Source organism: Peromyscus eremicus, chromosome 8a (genome assembly GCF_949786415.1).
Source record: "Peromyscus eremicus chromosome 8a, PerEre_H2_v1, whole genome shotgun sequence".
Classification (NCBI taxonomy): Eukaryota; Metazoa; Chordata; class Mammalia; order Rodentia; family Cricetidae; genus Peromyscus; species Peromyscus eremicus.
In genome coordinates, this window is record NC_081423.1 from 80,324,601 (window position 1) to 80,340,009 (window position 15,409).

General features: G+C 55.8%; 2 protein-coding genes across 6 annotated transcripts; one reads left to right on the plus strand and one right to left on the minus strand.

The window, feature by feature from the left end:
- Positions 1 to 526: 526 nt before the first annotated feature.
- On the plus strand, positions 527 to 3,788 carry Cisd3 (CDGSH iron sulfur domain 3). 2 transcript variants are annotated; one of them, XM_059269655.1, is made up of 4 exons: positions 527 to 642; positions 734 to 847; positions 1,134 to 1,253; positions 3,414 to 3,788. In XM_059269655.1, exons 2-4 carry the CDS (start codon positions 734 to 736, stop codon positions 3,591 to 3,593), a joined length of 414 nt encoding a protein of 137 aa, XP_059125638.1. In that variant the 5' UTR covers positions 527 to 642; the 3' UTR covers positions 3,594 to 3,788. The 2 variants fall into 2 exon arrangements, with proteins under 2 accessions (XP_059125638.1, XP_059125637.1); XM_059269654.1 differs by having other exon boundaries at positions 531 to 847.
- A 1,325-nt stretch (positions 3,789 to 5,113) lies between these two features.
- Positions 5,114 to 14,637, minus strand: Pcgf2 (polycomb group ring finger 2). Of its 4 annotated transcripts, none has more exons than XM_059271655.1 (10): positions 14,596 to 14,637; positions 8,737 to 8,890; positions 8,151 to 8,247; positions 7,945 to 8,000; positions 7,809 to 7,859; positions 7,455 to 7,563; positions 7,307 to 7,361; positions 7,121 to 7,216; positions 6,246 to 6,326; positions 5,114 to 5,518 (listed from the first exon to the last, which is right to left on the minus strand). In XM_059271655.1, the coding sequence occupies exons 2-10, from the start codon at positions 8,846 to 8,848 to the stop codon at positions 5,147 to 5,149; spliced, it is 1,029 nt and encodes a 342-aa protein (XP_059127638.1). In that variant the 5' UTR covers positions 8,849 to 8,890; positions 14,596 to 14,637; the 3' UTR covers positions 5,114 to 5,146. The 4 variants fall into 4 exon arrangements, with proteins under 4 accessions (XP_059127638.1, XP_059127635.1, XP_059127636.1 ...); XM_059271652.1 differs by having other exon boundaries at positions 7,455 to 7,620; XM_059271653.1 differs by lacking the exon at positions 14,596 to 14,637 and adding an exon at positions 14,264 to 14,394 and having other exon boundaries at positions 7,455 to 7,620.
- Between the last annotated feature and the right edge of the window lie 772 nt (positions 14,638 to 15,409).

Genomic DNA, 15,409 nt, shown 5'->3' on the forward strand with positions numbered 1-15,409 from the left:
GTTATTTGTACGAAGGGCAGTTCGTAAACAGCACTTGTTCTTTTAATAAAAGAATGTTTTACTTAAAAAAAAAAATGGAAATCCAAAGAGACCTTGCTTTGTCTGGCTTCACTGAAGGGAGGGAGATGGGCTGCCAACATGGGGGCCTGTGGGAGGAGGACGGATATGTATGGTCAATGACCCCTTTTTCAAGTACTTGGAGGAGCAGTTCAAACCGGAAGTCACAGAATATGCGGTGCAGGTGAAAATGCGGACCCCGGAGCCCTGCCGGCTGAACGATCCCCACCCTGCGTGCGCTCTTGAACACACTCACTGCCTTGGACTCCCAGGGCCAGGGCGGCACCTGCCGGCTCCAGGGCTGCTCTGCCTGCCCCTCCTGCGCGGGGCCGGCCGGGCGGCGTCTTCCGGGAGGGGGGACGGGGCGGAGCGGAGAGGGTGGCGACCCGGACGCGGCCATGCGCAGAGCGGCCGTGCGCGGCGTGGGGACGAGCCTGCACGCTGTGGTCATGCGCGGAGCCTCGGTGAGCGTCCTCTCCCTGGTGACCCCGGGCGGTTCAGCCCCGCCTCCCCCGGCCAGGGCCAGACTCCGCCCCTCGGCCCTGCGTCCCCTCGGGGCAGTCCTTTTTCCTGTGGGAGCATCGAGTGGATGCCAAGACCTGCCTCTGCTGCGACCCTTTTCCCAACCCTTTTGTCGCTCCCACGACCCCTTAGCCTGTGGTCTTTTCCTTCCCAGATGGGCTTCCGGCGTCCTCCCTTCTACACTGATTTTATTTTTCTATTTCCAAATCACATCTGCCGGCCTGCCTTGTCGAAGCTGGGCCAGAGGCGGGAAATCTCCTCTTGGCTGGTGAGTACTCCGAATGCCGCCTTCTCTCAGCACACAAGTCCCATCACTTCCCCCTGATTTCAGGGCCACATCGAAGACAGCGACAGGGGACACCCCTGCCCCCCAGCAGGCTCTAGGAAAAGTTTTGTGGGGCAGAGGGCAGAGGGCAAGGCTTCTGGGCGGAGGTGAGGACAGCCACTTGATAAGCCCATCCCCAAGGTTTGAAGAAAGTAGCAGGGATCATGCAAACTTAGAGTACTTCCAAGGCTTGGGATGACCCCGAGCCTCTTCTCTTCCCTGGCCCTAGGCGCGATGGTTCCCCAAAGACCCAGCCAAGCCCGTGGTGGCACAGAAAACACCTATCAGGTTGGAGCTTGTTGCCGGGAAAACCTACAGATGGTGTGTATGTGGCCGAAGCAAGAAGCAAGTAAGTCATTCCTGTGGCCTTTCACTTAGATGCGACACAGCTCTGTAGTCCTACCACCCTGAGCAAGCCTGACCTCAGAAGCTAAGCAGGGTTAAACCTGGTTAGTACTTGGATGGGAGATGCGACACACACACACCCATCTCCACCCCCCACTCCCACCCCCACTTGGAGTCAGCATGGTCCATCCCGGGAACTTTCAGCCCATCCATATTTCCTTTCTTTCTGTATATACCCGAGAGACAATGTGGGGGCTTGGTAGCAGAAGACCAGCTCACAGTGTGTCTGTCCATCACGTCCCTTCCAGGAAGTGTTCAAAGCAGAGCCGTGGAAGATGGCCCTTCAGTTAACTGCCAGTGCTGTAACTGGCTTCTCTCCTTGCAGTCCCGCCTCCCTCTGCACCCCTGTTCTCCAACTCCTGGGCACCAAGGACTTGTCTTTCTCCCTCCACCTCGTAGGCAGCATCTCTGCCCATGTGCCAGGCTTTGGACCTCACAGCTGGGAAGGTTCTGCCCTGTCTTCTCCAGTGTCCCTCCCTAGGTCTCGTCATGCTCTTCTCCCCTTGGATGTGACTTCTGTTTGCCTGGTGCCTTTTAATGCCATCCTGCATTGTAGCAGGAGCCTCTCTGTCTCTCTGGAGAGCTCTGCACTGCTCTTCGTGCTGTGTGACTGGTATGAGAAACCCAGATCCCAAGGCTTACTTTACCAGGGATTTGTTGTGTGGCCTTTGAACAGATATTCCAGAGGGTGGGGCAGTTTCAAGGGCATGCCAGCCAGAGGACTGGGGTGGGGCAGGTGCCATGCCCTTTAGGCAGGGTGCTGGTCTGTCTCCTCCATTTCTGCCCCTAACAAAGCCTCCCCCCTCTTTGGGCCTCAGTCTTCATCATCCGGCTTTGAAGGCGTCTGGGGAGGGACATGGTACACACATTAATAATGCTACCCCAGGCAGGCAGGTTGTCAAAGACACACCCTTGTTGTTGTTTTCTGGACCCACGCAAGACTGACCCTACTCTGGAAAGGCACTGGGCTGCTGGGCTCTCTCTCACCCTGGTGACCATTGAGAAGAATGTCACTTTCATGAGTCAGTGGGGGTTCACTCAGCCATTAACGAAACAAAACAAAACAAAACAAAATGGAGGGTTGTGGCTATAGCTGAGTTGATAGAATGTTTGTCTGTTGTACACAGAAGCCCTGGAGTCTATCCCCAGCATGGAATCAACGGTGTTGTTGGGGTCCACAGAGGTTTTTAGTGAGATCGGAGCTTGCTTTACATAGCAGGGCTGCATTAGGGGATAGATTGACCACGTGCATGGTGTTTGGAAGTGTCTGCACTTACTTGGCTGTGCTGGGGGGAGGTCTTTTGCTCCACCCCTTGGCATTCCTTTAAAAGCCCCTTTGAAGAGACAGAAGGGGTCGGTGGTTGTTGATCCAGGCCCTGGTCGGTGGGTGTTGATCCAGGCCCTCCCGAGCTATCCTGTGTTTCTGTCTCTCTCCCTCCATAGTCTATCTAAATATTTTTCACTTCTCTCTCCCCAAGAGTACCCTGGGGTGAAAGTGGGAGCAGGTCTCCCATAGGGTGTGATGACACACACCTGTAGTCCTGGCACTTGGAAGGCAGAGACAGGAGGATAGGAGTTCAAAGGTCATCTTCAGGCAATATAGCCTATTCCAGGTAGGCCTACATTACATGAGAACTTATCCAAAAACAAAAGAATGGGGCTGCTAATGCTCTGTGGTTAAAGACACTTGTCACACCACCTTGCTGACTTGTGTGACACCCCACCCCACCCCCCGGGCGCACAGGGTAGAAGGATAAAACCAACTCCCCACAGTTGCTCTGTGACTTCTGTGAGTGCACAAGCCCATGCCTGCACACACACACACACACACACACACACACACACACCAAATCTTAAAAATGTAAGAGACAACAAAAAACTCCAACCTTGTTTGTATTAACTTTGCCTCTCACTGAGGCCCAGTTCCCTTTGCAAACTGTCCTGGGGCCTTCTGGGTTTCCCAACGGTGAACAATGAGGAATACGTGTAATAACTGTACAGTGACCATCATTTCCTTGGGGCAGCCTTGCCGTGACCCCCAGATGCAGGGCTAACGGGGGTCAACTCTCCTCCTGCCCCATCCCTCTTCTTTTTCTCCCATCAGCCCTTCTGCGATGGCTCCCACTTCTTCCAGCACACTGGCCTCTGGCCACTCAAGTTCAAGGCCCAAGAGACCCGCACAGTGGCCCTATGTACCTGCAAGGCCACCCAGCGCCCTCCTTACTGCGATGGCACCCACAAGAGTGAGCAGGTACAGAAGGCGGAAGTGGGCTCCCCACTCTGAGGAGTACTGTGGCTCCCCGCCTCCCGCAGCCTTCCCCCCTGCGAAGCCAACAGTGCCACAGAAGGGAACATCCAAAGACCAAGTTTTTAGCAACTGTTCCCTGAAAAACCTGTAATCTCCTGGTGTGCAGTTGAGAGCAGGCCCCTGGTTCAACACCTGCTAAACTGTCATTAAACAATGTGGCCCACTCTCTGAGTGTCCCTGTGGTCACTGGCAAGGCTCACAGTGCCTCCTGCTAGAGTTGGATCTGTGGAGGCAGAGGGTATCCCGTGGCCGAAGTGGAGCAGTTCAGATCCACTCCAGTCGCCGGCTTAGTAGGGGTAGGGAGCACCTCCTCCCTCCTCCCTCCGCCCCAAAGAATGACAAGCTCAAGAGAGTATGCAGCATTTATTACAAAACCAAGATACAAATGACCAGGACAGGAGGGTACAGTCACAGGACCTCAGACTCGGGACATGGTGCAAACAGACCCACGGCTCAGGACCTCACATACCTGAGCCAATACCCTGGTCCTCGTCCTCCCCCCGCCCCCCATCCATCTATGTACACTTAAGGAAAACCAGGTAGGCAAGGTCTGCCCCTAATAGGTGGTCCACTCGGTAGAGTGGAGGTTAGCTTACACTTTATTTTCTTGTGCTTCTGCATGCCTGTGCCTTGTCCCTGCTCGGCCTCAGCTAGGGTTGGGGAAGCAGACCGGAGTCTGTGCTTGTCCGGGCTTACCCATCCTAACCCTCCACTCTAGGCCCCCAGTGAGTGTCACCTCCATCTTGCTAGTATGGGTCCCTGGGTCAGGGTAGGGCAGGAGGAAAGTCACACATAGACTTGGCAGGGCCGGGGCCTCCCCATAGCCTGAATCTTCTCTTCCACAAAGGTAAATGATGCAAAGGCCACACAGGAAAGAAGAAAAAAAGAAAGTTGGGGGGGGATATAAAAAAAGGTAGAACTGTCAATTCTTTGCACAAGGTTCCCACTGTCCAAAGAGGTGAGGGAGATGCTTTCTCCATGGCCACTCGACCCTCACAGCCAAGGGACAAACCACACTTGTCAAAGGCACTGTCTTAGCAATCTCTGGACATTCAACAATGGGGGCTTAGAGATGGGTGGGGTGGGGAGCAGTGGAAACAGACCCCATATCTAGTCGGCTAGGAGACCCACCATGCCCTCTGTCTGCCCTGGGAAGCAGAAGGAACACAGGAGAGGGCCTTAATACTTCCAACGGCCCCATAAGAGCAGAGCAAACTTCAGAAGACCCCCTAGACACAAACACACACACACACACACACACACACACACACACACACACACACACACACACAGAGTTTGTTTCCTGTGGCATTTAAATTAATCTGGTTGGTCCATAGAAAATAAGTATGTATATTTGGTTTTTCCTATGTACATATATATATATTTATATATAGATAGATAGATTTATTTATAAAACCCACCTCCCACTCTGAAGATGGGAGGAACCAGGGAAAGTCAAAGGTGGAAAAAGGGGCCCAGAAAAAGTAGAAGGAAGGTGGCTGCTGAGGGAGAGGGTCCCTTTCCTCAAGTTAAGGGGGGCAAGGAGCTCCGTTAACAGTCATCTTGCGCCCCCTGCTGGTGGAGGGTGGCGTCTGCAGGCAGTTCGAAGTGCCCCCGTTGGTAGCAGTGGTAGTCCCAACGGCAGTCGAAGGTGGAGTGGGGGAGGTAGGGTGGGTGGCTGGGGGGCCGTGGGAGCTGGGAGAGCCATGGGAGGGGGTCGCAGGGCTGGGCAAGGAGGAGGAGGTGGCCGGAAGGGTGGCAGGGCTGGGAGCCTTGTCGCTGACTGACTCACACTCTGATGCTCCGCTGGTGTTGGTACCCTCTGAAGGAGTGGGCACTGTGGGCAGGGTGAGCCGCTTGCAGGCTGGCTGGACACGGTACTTCAGGGGGAGAGGTCCATTCTGTGGTGAAAGGGAAGAGGCCAGCAATAAGAAAAGAATAAGTGTCAGCAGAAAGACCCACCAGGGGCCACTCCCATCCCTGCACCCAACCAAGACCCAACCAGGAGCAAAGGGAAGGTCTGAGCCTTGAAGAGGAGAGGGCCTGCAGAGGGAGAGTCAGACAAGCCAAACAGCCAAATACAGAGACGCAGAGCCAGTGAAGAAAGGGTGTCAGAGACGGGGGCAGCAGGGGTCGGCAGTGAGGGTGGGCCGTAAGACCACAGGATGCAGAAGACCACAGGATGCAGAAGGCCACAGGGTGCAGAAGACCACAGGATGCAGAAGACCACAGGGTGCAGAAGGCATCCTACACCACAGTGGCCACCCTTACTGCTGGGTGGTACCAGCCAGGGGAGGGCATCAGCAAGAGATACGTGGTAGGTATGCCAGTAATCTCAGCCTTCAGGGGGCTGAGGCAGGAGGATTGCTATAAATTCGAGGCCAGCCTAGACCTCATACCAAGTTTGAGGCCAGCCAGGGAGAGACCCTATGTCAAAACAAAAAAAAAAGAAATGGCCTAGAGCTGACCTGGTATGATGAGCCACCCAGGCCTGGCTCCAGAGACAAGGGATGAACTGCCTGACGTAAGAGGGTGTCTCATGTCACTGTGGCCAAGGACCATGCCAGGTCCAGTAGGACCTCCTTCCCGGGACTGCCCCCACCTTGTACCACCTGCTCACAGGCTCACCCTCCGCCAGGGGTAGATGTAGGCAATGTCCATGAGGGTGTAATATTCCTTCAGGGGCTCATCTTCATAGAGGATCTCCACCTGGAGGGAAGGAAGGACTTCATGAGGACTGACTGCCAGGGCTGGGAGTCTTGGAGGCTGGATGTGAGTGAACTGAAAGATGAACTGCAGGAGACGCCTCCCTGCTGTAGATGTGACTTCCCTTGTGGAATTGTCCCAAGTCCTCCAACCTGCTGATGGGGAGGGCTCTAGAGAGCCTGCAAGGTCAAGGGGACCCCTTGACCCAGGGCCCGTAGGGAGCCCCAGGAGCAGCTTTGTTTGATAGGCTCATCCCTGCATCTGACCTCACCAGTGAACGACACAATGCCTACCGTCTCCTGACCCCAAGTGTAGGCTCAGTGAGGCCTTTCCAGGAGCAGCATCTAGGAGCTTGTCAAAGAAGCAGGGTCAACCGAATCAGACCCACAAGGGATCCTGTGTTGCTGTGTTCAACAGGGTTTGCCAGTCTGTGTCCTAGAGCTCCCCGGCCCTCTTGAAGGCCTGACTTTTTTTTTTTTTTTTTTTTTTCTTCGAGACAGGGTTTCTCTGTGTAGCTTTGCGCCTTTCCTGGAACTCACTTGGTAGCCCAGGCTGGCCTCCCAAGTGCTGGGATTAAAGGCGTGCGCCACCACCGCCCGGCGGCCTGACATTTTTTACACGCACACCTCCCTGGTCTTGGGCCTTCTGCACACCAACTACAACAATTACAGACTGTCTTATCCTAAACAGTTGGGCTAGCCTGCCTGTTCCTGCAGGTCCAGCTGTAGAACTATGTGATGCCCATCAACCAGACACACTGACGGACCCCTGATATCTGAGATGGCGCAGGCATTCACCTTGTACTTGCTGGGTACATCCATTTTGTTGCGGAGGAACTTTGCAAGGTGCATGACCGTCATGGCTGCTGGACATCGCAGGAAACGCACCCCTGTCTGTGGGGGAAGAGGTCCCCGTGAGAAGGTCTATCCCATGGCACTCTCTCTCAGCTCACAGCTCACTCCTGGGAAGGCCCCAACACTCACCTTCTCCTTGTCCCCATCCCCATTCTCCATGAGGCTCTTCTTCTCCTCTCGGTCCCTGGAGGAGATAGAAGCGAGAGATGGAGGAGTTGCTGGAGCAAATCTGATGGGGGATGAGCCAGGGTGGAAAAATGGCTTAGGTTGAACTTGCCTGACTCCTTCGTAGAACTCAATGGAAAGACTGATAATCTCATCATCGCCCAGAGCCCCCTTCTCCTGCTCTAGGACCTCGCCACGGTCCTCGTTGGAGCCATTGGGGACTGTAGAGGGAGACAGCTCAGAGGGGTTGGTCAGAGATAGAGCAAGGGGCTGAGGACCTAGGGAATGGGAGCGGGTGGCTCAGAGGCTGAGCTCCACCCCCTCTGCACAACACCCTCTAGCAGGGAGGTCTGGGAGATGGGAGGGCCGAAGCTGGTACACTCCACCCTCACGGTGTGGGGGCAGCCCTAGGCACTGGGGTTGCTTCAGGAACCAGACCAGACCGTGGCGAGGTGAAGACACTCACCCTCCGTCAGGGGGTACGCTGCATAGAAGTCCCGTCGCCGTTTCATCTCATCTAAAGGAAGGAGGCAGGCGTGAGCGGGCAGCCGTTGGGAAATGGGGGAGGCTAGCTGGGCAGCACAGGCAGGGGCTTGTGATACCTTTAAAAAGCCCAGGCACCAACTTGTAGACAATGTCCTGGAGGGTTTTGTCCGACCTGGGAAAAGAATGGTACACAAACGTTAGCAGCCACAGTACCTTCGTCTCTGCAGCCAGCACCCAGGCATGCAGGTTCTCAGTCTGGTATTTCCTAGCCTATGTCAAGCCGGAAGCCACCGGGAGGCAGGGTAAAAGGACACAAGCCCACCTGATGCTCAGCAGTGGTCGGGTTTTATGGACCTGGACGTCACACATGGGGCAATATTTGTTGGTTTCCAAGTAGCGCACGATGCAGGTTTTGCAGACTTGGGGTGCGGACAGAGAGAGGACAGTCAGAACCCCTTCTGCCCAGGCCTTCCCTTCCCACTTTGACCCAGTAGCTCAGGATTGCTCACATGGCATGGTGCATGCACACATCTGGCCTGTTGCGCCTTGTCCACCCTTAGGCCCTATGTCTCTGTGTGAGGCAGGATGGTGTCCTGCCTAACAAAGTGTACCAAGTCCCAGGCTCCTCTGAGCCAGTCTGGTAAGACATCCCACCAGTGCTGAATCTCTTGGAACCAATCCAACAGCGCAGATGAGTGACCCCCAAGTCTTCAGGGGTCAAACCAGCCAGAGGTACCAGGGAAAGTGGAGGTTTCTGATGCTGTCCCTGGGATGAACTTCTGGGCCCAGGACTACCCCCACTTTGTCCCTTCTTAGCAGTTTCTCAGTGACCCAGTGTCTGCTCTCCAGGGCAGCAAGGGCTGTGTGTTCCAGTTTCCCCAAGCTGAGCACCCCTGTACTCAACTCACAGGAATGCAAGCACTCCACAATGGTGGTGGCGTCGATGAAATAGCCCCCACAGAGGGCACACATGAGGTGAGGATTCAGCTCTGTGATTTTAATCCGTGTGGTCCGATGCATGATGCCAGGGGTTAGGACTGAGGAGACTTGGGAAGTGTCACCCTGGGAAATAGAAATGGGATCAGAAACCCAGCCACCCTAAGCCACACTGCTTCAATCAACAGCTCTCCTGAGCCGACGCCCCCCACCCCCTTGTTTTTCTGGCTCAGATGAGGAACCAGGCACATGTCTGAGGCTGTCTGTCTCTGGGCCTCCCTCTAAGTGTTCACCGGGCGTTGGGGGCTCAGGAGGTTTCTCCCACTTTGAGAAACAAGGTCGCGGACCATCTCAGAAGCAGCAAGAAGGACTGAAGTCAGACCATAAGAAACACTAACCAACTCTTGAAGCTGGATGTGGGAGGGCAAGAAAATGGAAGATCTTCCTGGGAGCTGGGTGGGATGGCATGCCTTTAAGCCCAGCACTCAGGAGGCAGAGACAGGCGGATCTCTGTGAGTTTGAAGCCAGCCTGGTCTACAGAGCGAGTTCCAGGACAGGCATCAAAAGCTACATAGAGAAACCCTGACTTGAAACTTCCCCCACCCCCTAGAAAAGATCTTCCTGGGACACATGGGCCTGTGAGAGGGCTCACCATACCTGGTGCTTGCAGCCAAGCCTTGTGACCCACACGATGGAAAGAGAGAAAAAAAAAAACCCAAATAGCTGCAAGTTGTCCTTACACACACACACACTCTAAATGTAATAAAAAAATTTTAACAATATTCCTGATTCCAACCCACATCCATTCAAGTTGTCAAATATTTACCGAGTACTAACAGCTATGAGAAATCGTCCAGACAACTCAATTCACAGACCACAATGAAGAATAAATTATCGCTGCTCCATCAATGAGAGATTCATCCTGGGGAAGCCTTCTTGAGAGGTACTGGGACACAGGCCTATCGCTTGTCCTTTTGGCTGGGTCCCTCTTAGTCCTCAGAACACCCCGTCCTCTAACGTCCCTGGACACATACAGCTCCTTGCATGTCTCCATGCGCTGACCCTTTGGCCTTCCGGCTGAGAACCCTAGGGCTGGTTTTCATTATGTCCCATGTTATGAAGAAGCTGTAGGCCCAGCCTGGCACTGGATTCTACAGGTAGTGTAAGAGCCTGGCAAAAAGACCTTGCACTGTGGTGAGAACCACTCCATGGTGCCCCCACCCCCCACCCCCAAGCGCACTAAGTGCTCTCCAGTGCGCACAGTCCAGGAACCCACTTTCATGAACACACAGAATAGCTTCATGTGCCACTGGGATCCCACCACACCCCAACCTGGTGACTTCTGCCACCTGTGTTCACAGGCTCCCCACCATAGACCCCTGCCAACACTGGGCAGAGAGCATTCTCTGTCCCCAGCTCTCCAATGCACCTGGCCAGACTCTAGCAGGCCAAGGTCATTTCAAAGCTGACTCTGGCTCTGGACTGGAGGAGGCCTGCCTCTTTCCTTCTCTCCCAGAGCAGAAGCCCAGGAGCTGGGCTTGAGAGGCTGGCCAAGCCCCAACCGCACCTTTACAACATACAACCTCCTTTCTTTTCCAGAAAGATTTCTAAAGCCACCACACTGGCTTTTCTAGGACAAGAAATTCACAGCCAGGATCAGCAGTTTCTATAGAGACCCCAGGATGAGCCTGGCCAGGACCCAAACAGCCAATAAGGCCCCGGGGCACCTGGCCAGAGACTGGGATAGATGGAGAGACACAAAGGCCACACTTGGGACAGACATCGAGTTGCAGAAAAGAAGGAGTGAACAAGGCAGCCCGAGGCGGCCACCCCTGGCCTGCAAAGTTTCTGCCCCCATGGTGGCCCTAGCTGGTCCTCCCTGCATGGGTCCCCCTTCACAATTTCAAAGAGGCTGCTGGCTACTCTACTGTTTAGTTGTTTCCATGGTAACATAGTCCTTGGCAAGCAGCCCAAATATTATTACAACCATCCAGAGGACAGAACAAACTCCAAGTGGCTGTCTCTTTGAGCGTGGGTAACAGCCACCGTGTGGACGTGCTGTCTGGGCGGCCAACGGTGCTTCATGTGACTGCTTGCTTGCGTTGTGTGTGTCTGTGTCCGGAGACACACCGAGACAGAAGCAGAGTGTATCAGAGTCGGATCCAGCCAGGGAAGCTAGGCTGCTAGGGTAAGTACCCCTCACACCTGGTACACATATGCAACACACACACACACACACACACACACACACACACACACGCACACACGAATATATGCGCTCTTCACACTGCCTCAGGCATTTCAGTCACAGGCTCACTTTCTTTCCAAATGGATAGACACCAGTCTCTAAGAAGCCACAGGAGCCCCACTCAGCCCATCAATTTTGAGGTTTCATACAAGAGCAGCCCCCAGGTCCCTTTCTGGGCTCAGAGTAGTAAGGGAAGGAGATGCCATGGACTGAAAAGCTCCTTGTCTCCCCTGGGAGCAGAGAGCCTCCCTGTTCCCCATCCTCATCCCTAGGGGCCTCAGAAAGCCACCGCTAGTGCTGGGGGTGGGGAGAGGCACTGATTGGCTCCCCACCTGATTGCCATGGTTACCTGCAGGGCCCTGTCAGCAGGTGCCAAGAGTATCTGTAAACAGGAGATCCAAGTCCCCAGAGCATCCCCTCCCCATTGCCCTGCCCAGGATCAGGACCTGTGTTCCATCCTCCCCACACAGGGAACAAGAGGGACAAGGAATGATGCACCGCATCACTCTGGAGGGGACAGCGGGAGAGACAAAGGGCCTGGCGAAGAAAAAGTGAAAGACATAGGTCCCAAGAAGCAGAAAAGGGGCGGAGGCCATTTGGAACTGGTCTCATTGGAGCTGGGGAAGAGGCCAGAACCAACTACATCCCTCCAACCCCCGCCCCCCCAAACGTCTTTATCTGAAGTCTGGATCTGTTCTCCCTGGCCCTAGCTCCTGGCTCCCAGTCAGGAAAAGGGGCTTGGTCAGCACCTGCACCCAGTCCCTTGCTCATCTGTATCTGAATCTCTCCCCATGCTCCCAGCCTCCCCCTGACAGACATCTCACATCTCCCCAGTGAACCAGACTTTCCTTCTCTCCTGCAGGTGCTGGCCTCTGACATCACAGAAAGAGGGTCCTGCTGCTCCCGGGGACACCAGCCACACAGCCTTGCTTGTTCACCAAATCAAATCAAGCCCCAGGCCTTGAGAGGTCATTCAAGGTCACACCCTAGCCTTTGACTAGCAGAGGTCGATGTGATCTTTGAAAGCATGTTATGCAGGCTCCTCATTTTACAGATGAAAAGCTTAGGTGTGACTTGTCCAAGGTCACACAGAGAAACAGGGGCAATGCTCGGACAAGTATCTGCCTGCCTCCTGTTCTAACGCTTTTCATATGCTGGCACCCAGTGGGTGCTCCTTACTCAGCTGAAGAGCTGAGCCGGTGGGTAGAAGGGCAGGAAGCTAATGCCTACACCACTTCCATCGTGTAGATGGGGAAACTGAGGCACCATGGAAACAGAGTGAGCCAGAGTCTAGTGTGTAGACATGAATTTTTGGCATTCGTTCCCGGGCCAGCTTCATAGGACCCAACTGTGCAAGCCTCATGTGTTTACATGTGGGCCAGAGCATTCTGCACTAGAACACTGTGATTCTCTCATGTCATCTTTTCCTAACCTTTGACACTGGAAAAAGGCTGGAAGCCTCCTCTACCCACCACTCAGCTCCTGAAGATAAAATTTAAAAAAACAAAACCAACCAACCAACCAAAAAACAAAAAACCCAAAGAATATACCCAGGGCAACACCGCATGACACACAGATCCAGAGCCAAACACACCCCCTGCACCTTTCACATTCACAGCGCCCAGAGCCAGATAAGGGTGGTCACACACAAGGCACACAGCCACTCTGGCCAGACACACATCACCGCATGCACAGCTAGACTGGAGCCAGGCTCCCACTCCACAGATGTAGAAACCATTCCCACCTACCCCATCACATCCTGCCTGAAACCGGAACCATCAAGATTAACCTTCTCTGAACCCCTGGCCTTCTCAGGGTAAATTATAATTTAAGTCTTCCAGCAACAAAGGCAGCTCGCATGGCTCTGGGGCCAGAGGCTGGCGGACTACAGTTGACATCTGACCTGTACAATATGTAACCTCTTCCACTTCAGGCTCTCTCCGTTCCCATGGCAACAGCCACATCAACCAGATCTCGGAGTCATCTTCCCTCCTCCCTGCTCACCTCCCAATACTTCAACTTGAACAGAATCAGGCGACAGCCGGACTGGATCGTGGAGTCTGTTTCCTGCTCACATTCTGAACACAGCTCTAAGTGCACAAGCCCCAGCCTTAAACCAGGGGAACCCCTGGGAAAACCTCTCCACCAAAACGCTGCAACAGAGCTGGCTTTATGCTCCTCCGATTACAGTAATAACACCTTGGAGCAGGGATAGGGATGTGTGTCGGCGGGGGTGGGGGATGGGGGGGGTGTTGTCATGAGTTTCAGGAACCGTACAACTGCAAGAAGTCCAGAGCGGGAGGCCCAGGACCGTGAGAGCTGGCTAAGAGAAGCCCCTCCCTCAGCGAGAGGGAGCCCAAGAGAGACCGAGGCAGCATGGGGGATGGCGGGAGCGAGGCTGGGGGCTCTGAGAGACAAAAGACTCTGGGAAAACTCGAGGTAACACCTGTATATACTTAAACATTTAAATTCACACATACACACCCTCCTCCTCGCTCGAGCCAAGCAGAGCAATTTGGGGTAGACCCAGGGAGTGGGGGAGGGAAAAGAGGGGGCTTGCCTAGACGCCCCTGGGAGACAGGAAGGGCGCGGAGTGTCTGCAGGCGAAGGGTTCCCCAGCTTTCAGAGTTAGCCGCGCCAGGGCTCAGAGAAGAAAGAGTAGCCGCTTCCATTTGCCCCCCCTCCCCCATGGAAAAAGGGCCAGCTCATCAGACCCCTTGGCCACTGCTGGTGAACGGAGAAAGCATGCTAAACCTCCCCGCGCTCCCAGTCTGCCCCCTCCACCCGTGCTTTCCCCGGAGCCCAGGTCAAAGGATCAGGCACCCCAGTGACCGAGTGGCCACTCCCTCCTTCCCTAGAGCCAAACTTTGGTGGGGCCCCAGGAGGGAGGTAGAGGAAAAGCTCGGCCGAGGTGGTTCAGGGAGGGGGCGGGGCGCCTCGCACCGGGACTGGGGAAAGGGACCTCTGGGGGAGGTGCCCGGGATCCGGACCCCAGCAGTTAGGGCGCCCTCCCCCGGCCTCGCAGCCACCAGAAAGCCAAGTCCCCTTCCTCCGGGCCTCAAGTCCTCGCGCGTCTATCACGCTCACTGCCCACGCGAGAGGCGACCCTTGCCCGCCTCGAAGGGGGGCTGGTCGGCCAGAGTCCCAGTCTGTTCCGGCTGGTGGAGACACTGGGGTGGGGGGGGGACGACACCCACCCTGGCGTGTGTCCCCAAAGCCCTCGTGGCCGCCCGGACCCTCCCCCTCGATACCTCGCGAGCAGGGTCTTAGCAGGGGGCTGCTGCACAAAGAGGAGGTGGTCGAGGGAGACGCCAAATCGTTAAGAGGGGGAATCCACTTCGGCCATCTTGGAAGGGAGGAAAGGGAAAAAAAAGAGAGAGAGACCGGGAACGGGAGAAAGAAAGGCGGACCGGGCGAGCTTGGACAGCGGCTGGCGGGGCGGGAAGGGGACGCGATCGGCAGGCCAGGCCGGGGCTCTCGGCTCCTACTGGGGTCTGCGGGGAAAGGTGGACCGGCCCCGGGTCGCCAGCCCCAGACGCTTACGAGGTAGCAAGGGTGCAGGCGCGAGTCGGCGTCCGCTTACCTGGCTTCGGGGTCCGGTGGGTCTCGGGGAGGGGGGGATGGGAGGGAGGGAGGGAAGGGAGGGGAGGGGGGGCCACAGCCCTGTCGCTCGCTCGGTCGGCGGGAGGGGAGAAACCTATGGTAAGAAAGGAGTTTGTAAGAGCAGCTTGGGGTGGGAGGGAGAGTGGGGAGGGGAGGGGACGAGAGGGGAGGGGAGGGGCGGGGGGGGCGACAAAATGGCTTTTTTTCCTCCAGACAAGAGTAGGTCCCGCCCACTACTCACCCACGTGACCTCATTCCTTCAGGATGTTTGCAGAGAGGGAAAGAGGAGGGGGAGAGGCTAGCTCAGCTGCTCCCCACTGCCGTGCTCTGGGCTTCCCCCAAACCCGAGACCCCCTCGCATCCAAAGAGACCCCTTGAACCCGGAGGAAAGGTCCTGTTGTGTTACCTCCAGCCACGATACTTCCTCCTCCTAAATTAAGTGTGCTTCCCCCCCACCGACCCTGCGATCCCTACTCTAGCTGGGGAGCTTGGAAAATGGTGAGATGCAGACTGGGCGGAAATGTGTCTCGCAGCACCCGATGCCTCGCCGCCACCAAAGGGCGCTGGGGCGGGGGACACGGCGCCGCCGGCCACGCGTCCGAGCGAGGTTTACTCACTTCGGCTGATCATTCCCTTGAGATTCTTAAGTGCGTGGGTGACCCGGAGCGTGGGGCCCCCCCTTCCCCCCCGGGGGACGCCGCACCTCCCCAGGAGCGCACGGTGGCCGCGGGGCTTGGCTGTGGCCGAGGCTGGCGCGCTCGGCGTGCTCCGGCGGAGAAGAATGGAACGCAATC

Coding starts and splice junctions, on each gene's coding strand:
- Cisd3 (XM_059269654.1), top strand. CDS start 647: ATGCCAAGACCTGCCTCTGCTGCGACCCTTTTCCCAACCCTTTTGTCG. Junction 848..1,133: donor GGGAAATCTCCTCTTGGCTG/GTGAGTACTCCG, acceptor CCCTGGCCCTAG/GCGCGATGGTTCCCCAAAGA. Junction 1,254..3,413: donor GTGGCCGAAGCAAGAAGCAA/GTAAGTCATTCC, acceptor TTCTCCCATCAG/CCCTTCTGCGATGGCTCCCA.
- Pcgf2 (XM_059271652.1), bottom strand. CDS start 8,848: ATGCATCGGACCACACGGATTAAAATCACAGAGCTGAATCCTCACCTC. Junction 7,860..7,944: donor GGTGCCTGGGCTTTTTAAAG/GTATCACAAGCC, acceptor TCCTTCCTTTAG/ATGAGATGAAACGGCGACGG. Junction 7,217..7,306: donor GGGATGGGGACAAGGAGAAG/GTGAGTGTTGGG, acceptor CTTCCCCCACAG/ACAGGGGTGCGTTTCCTGCG.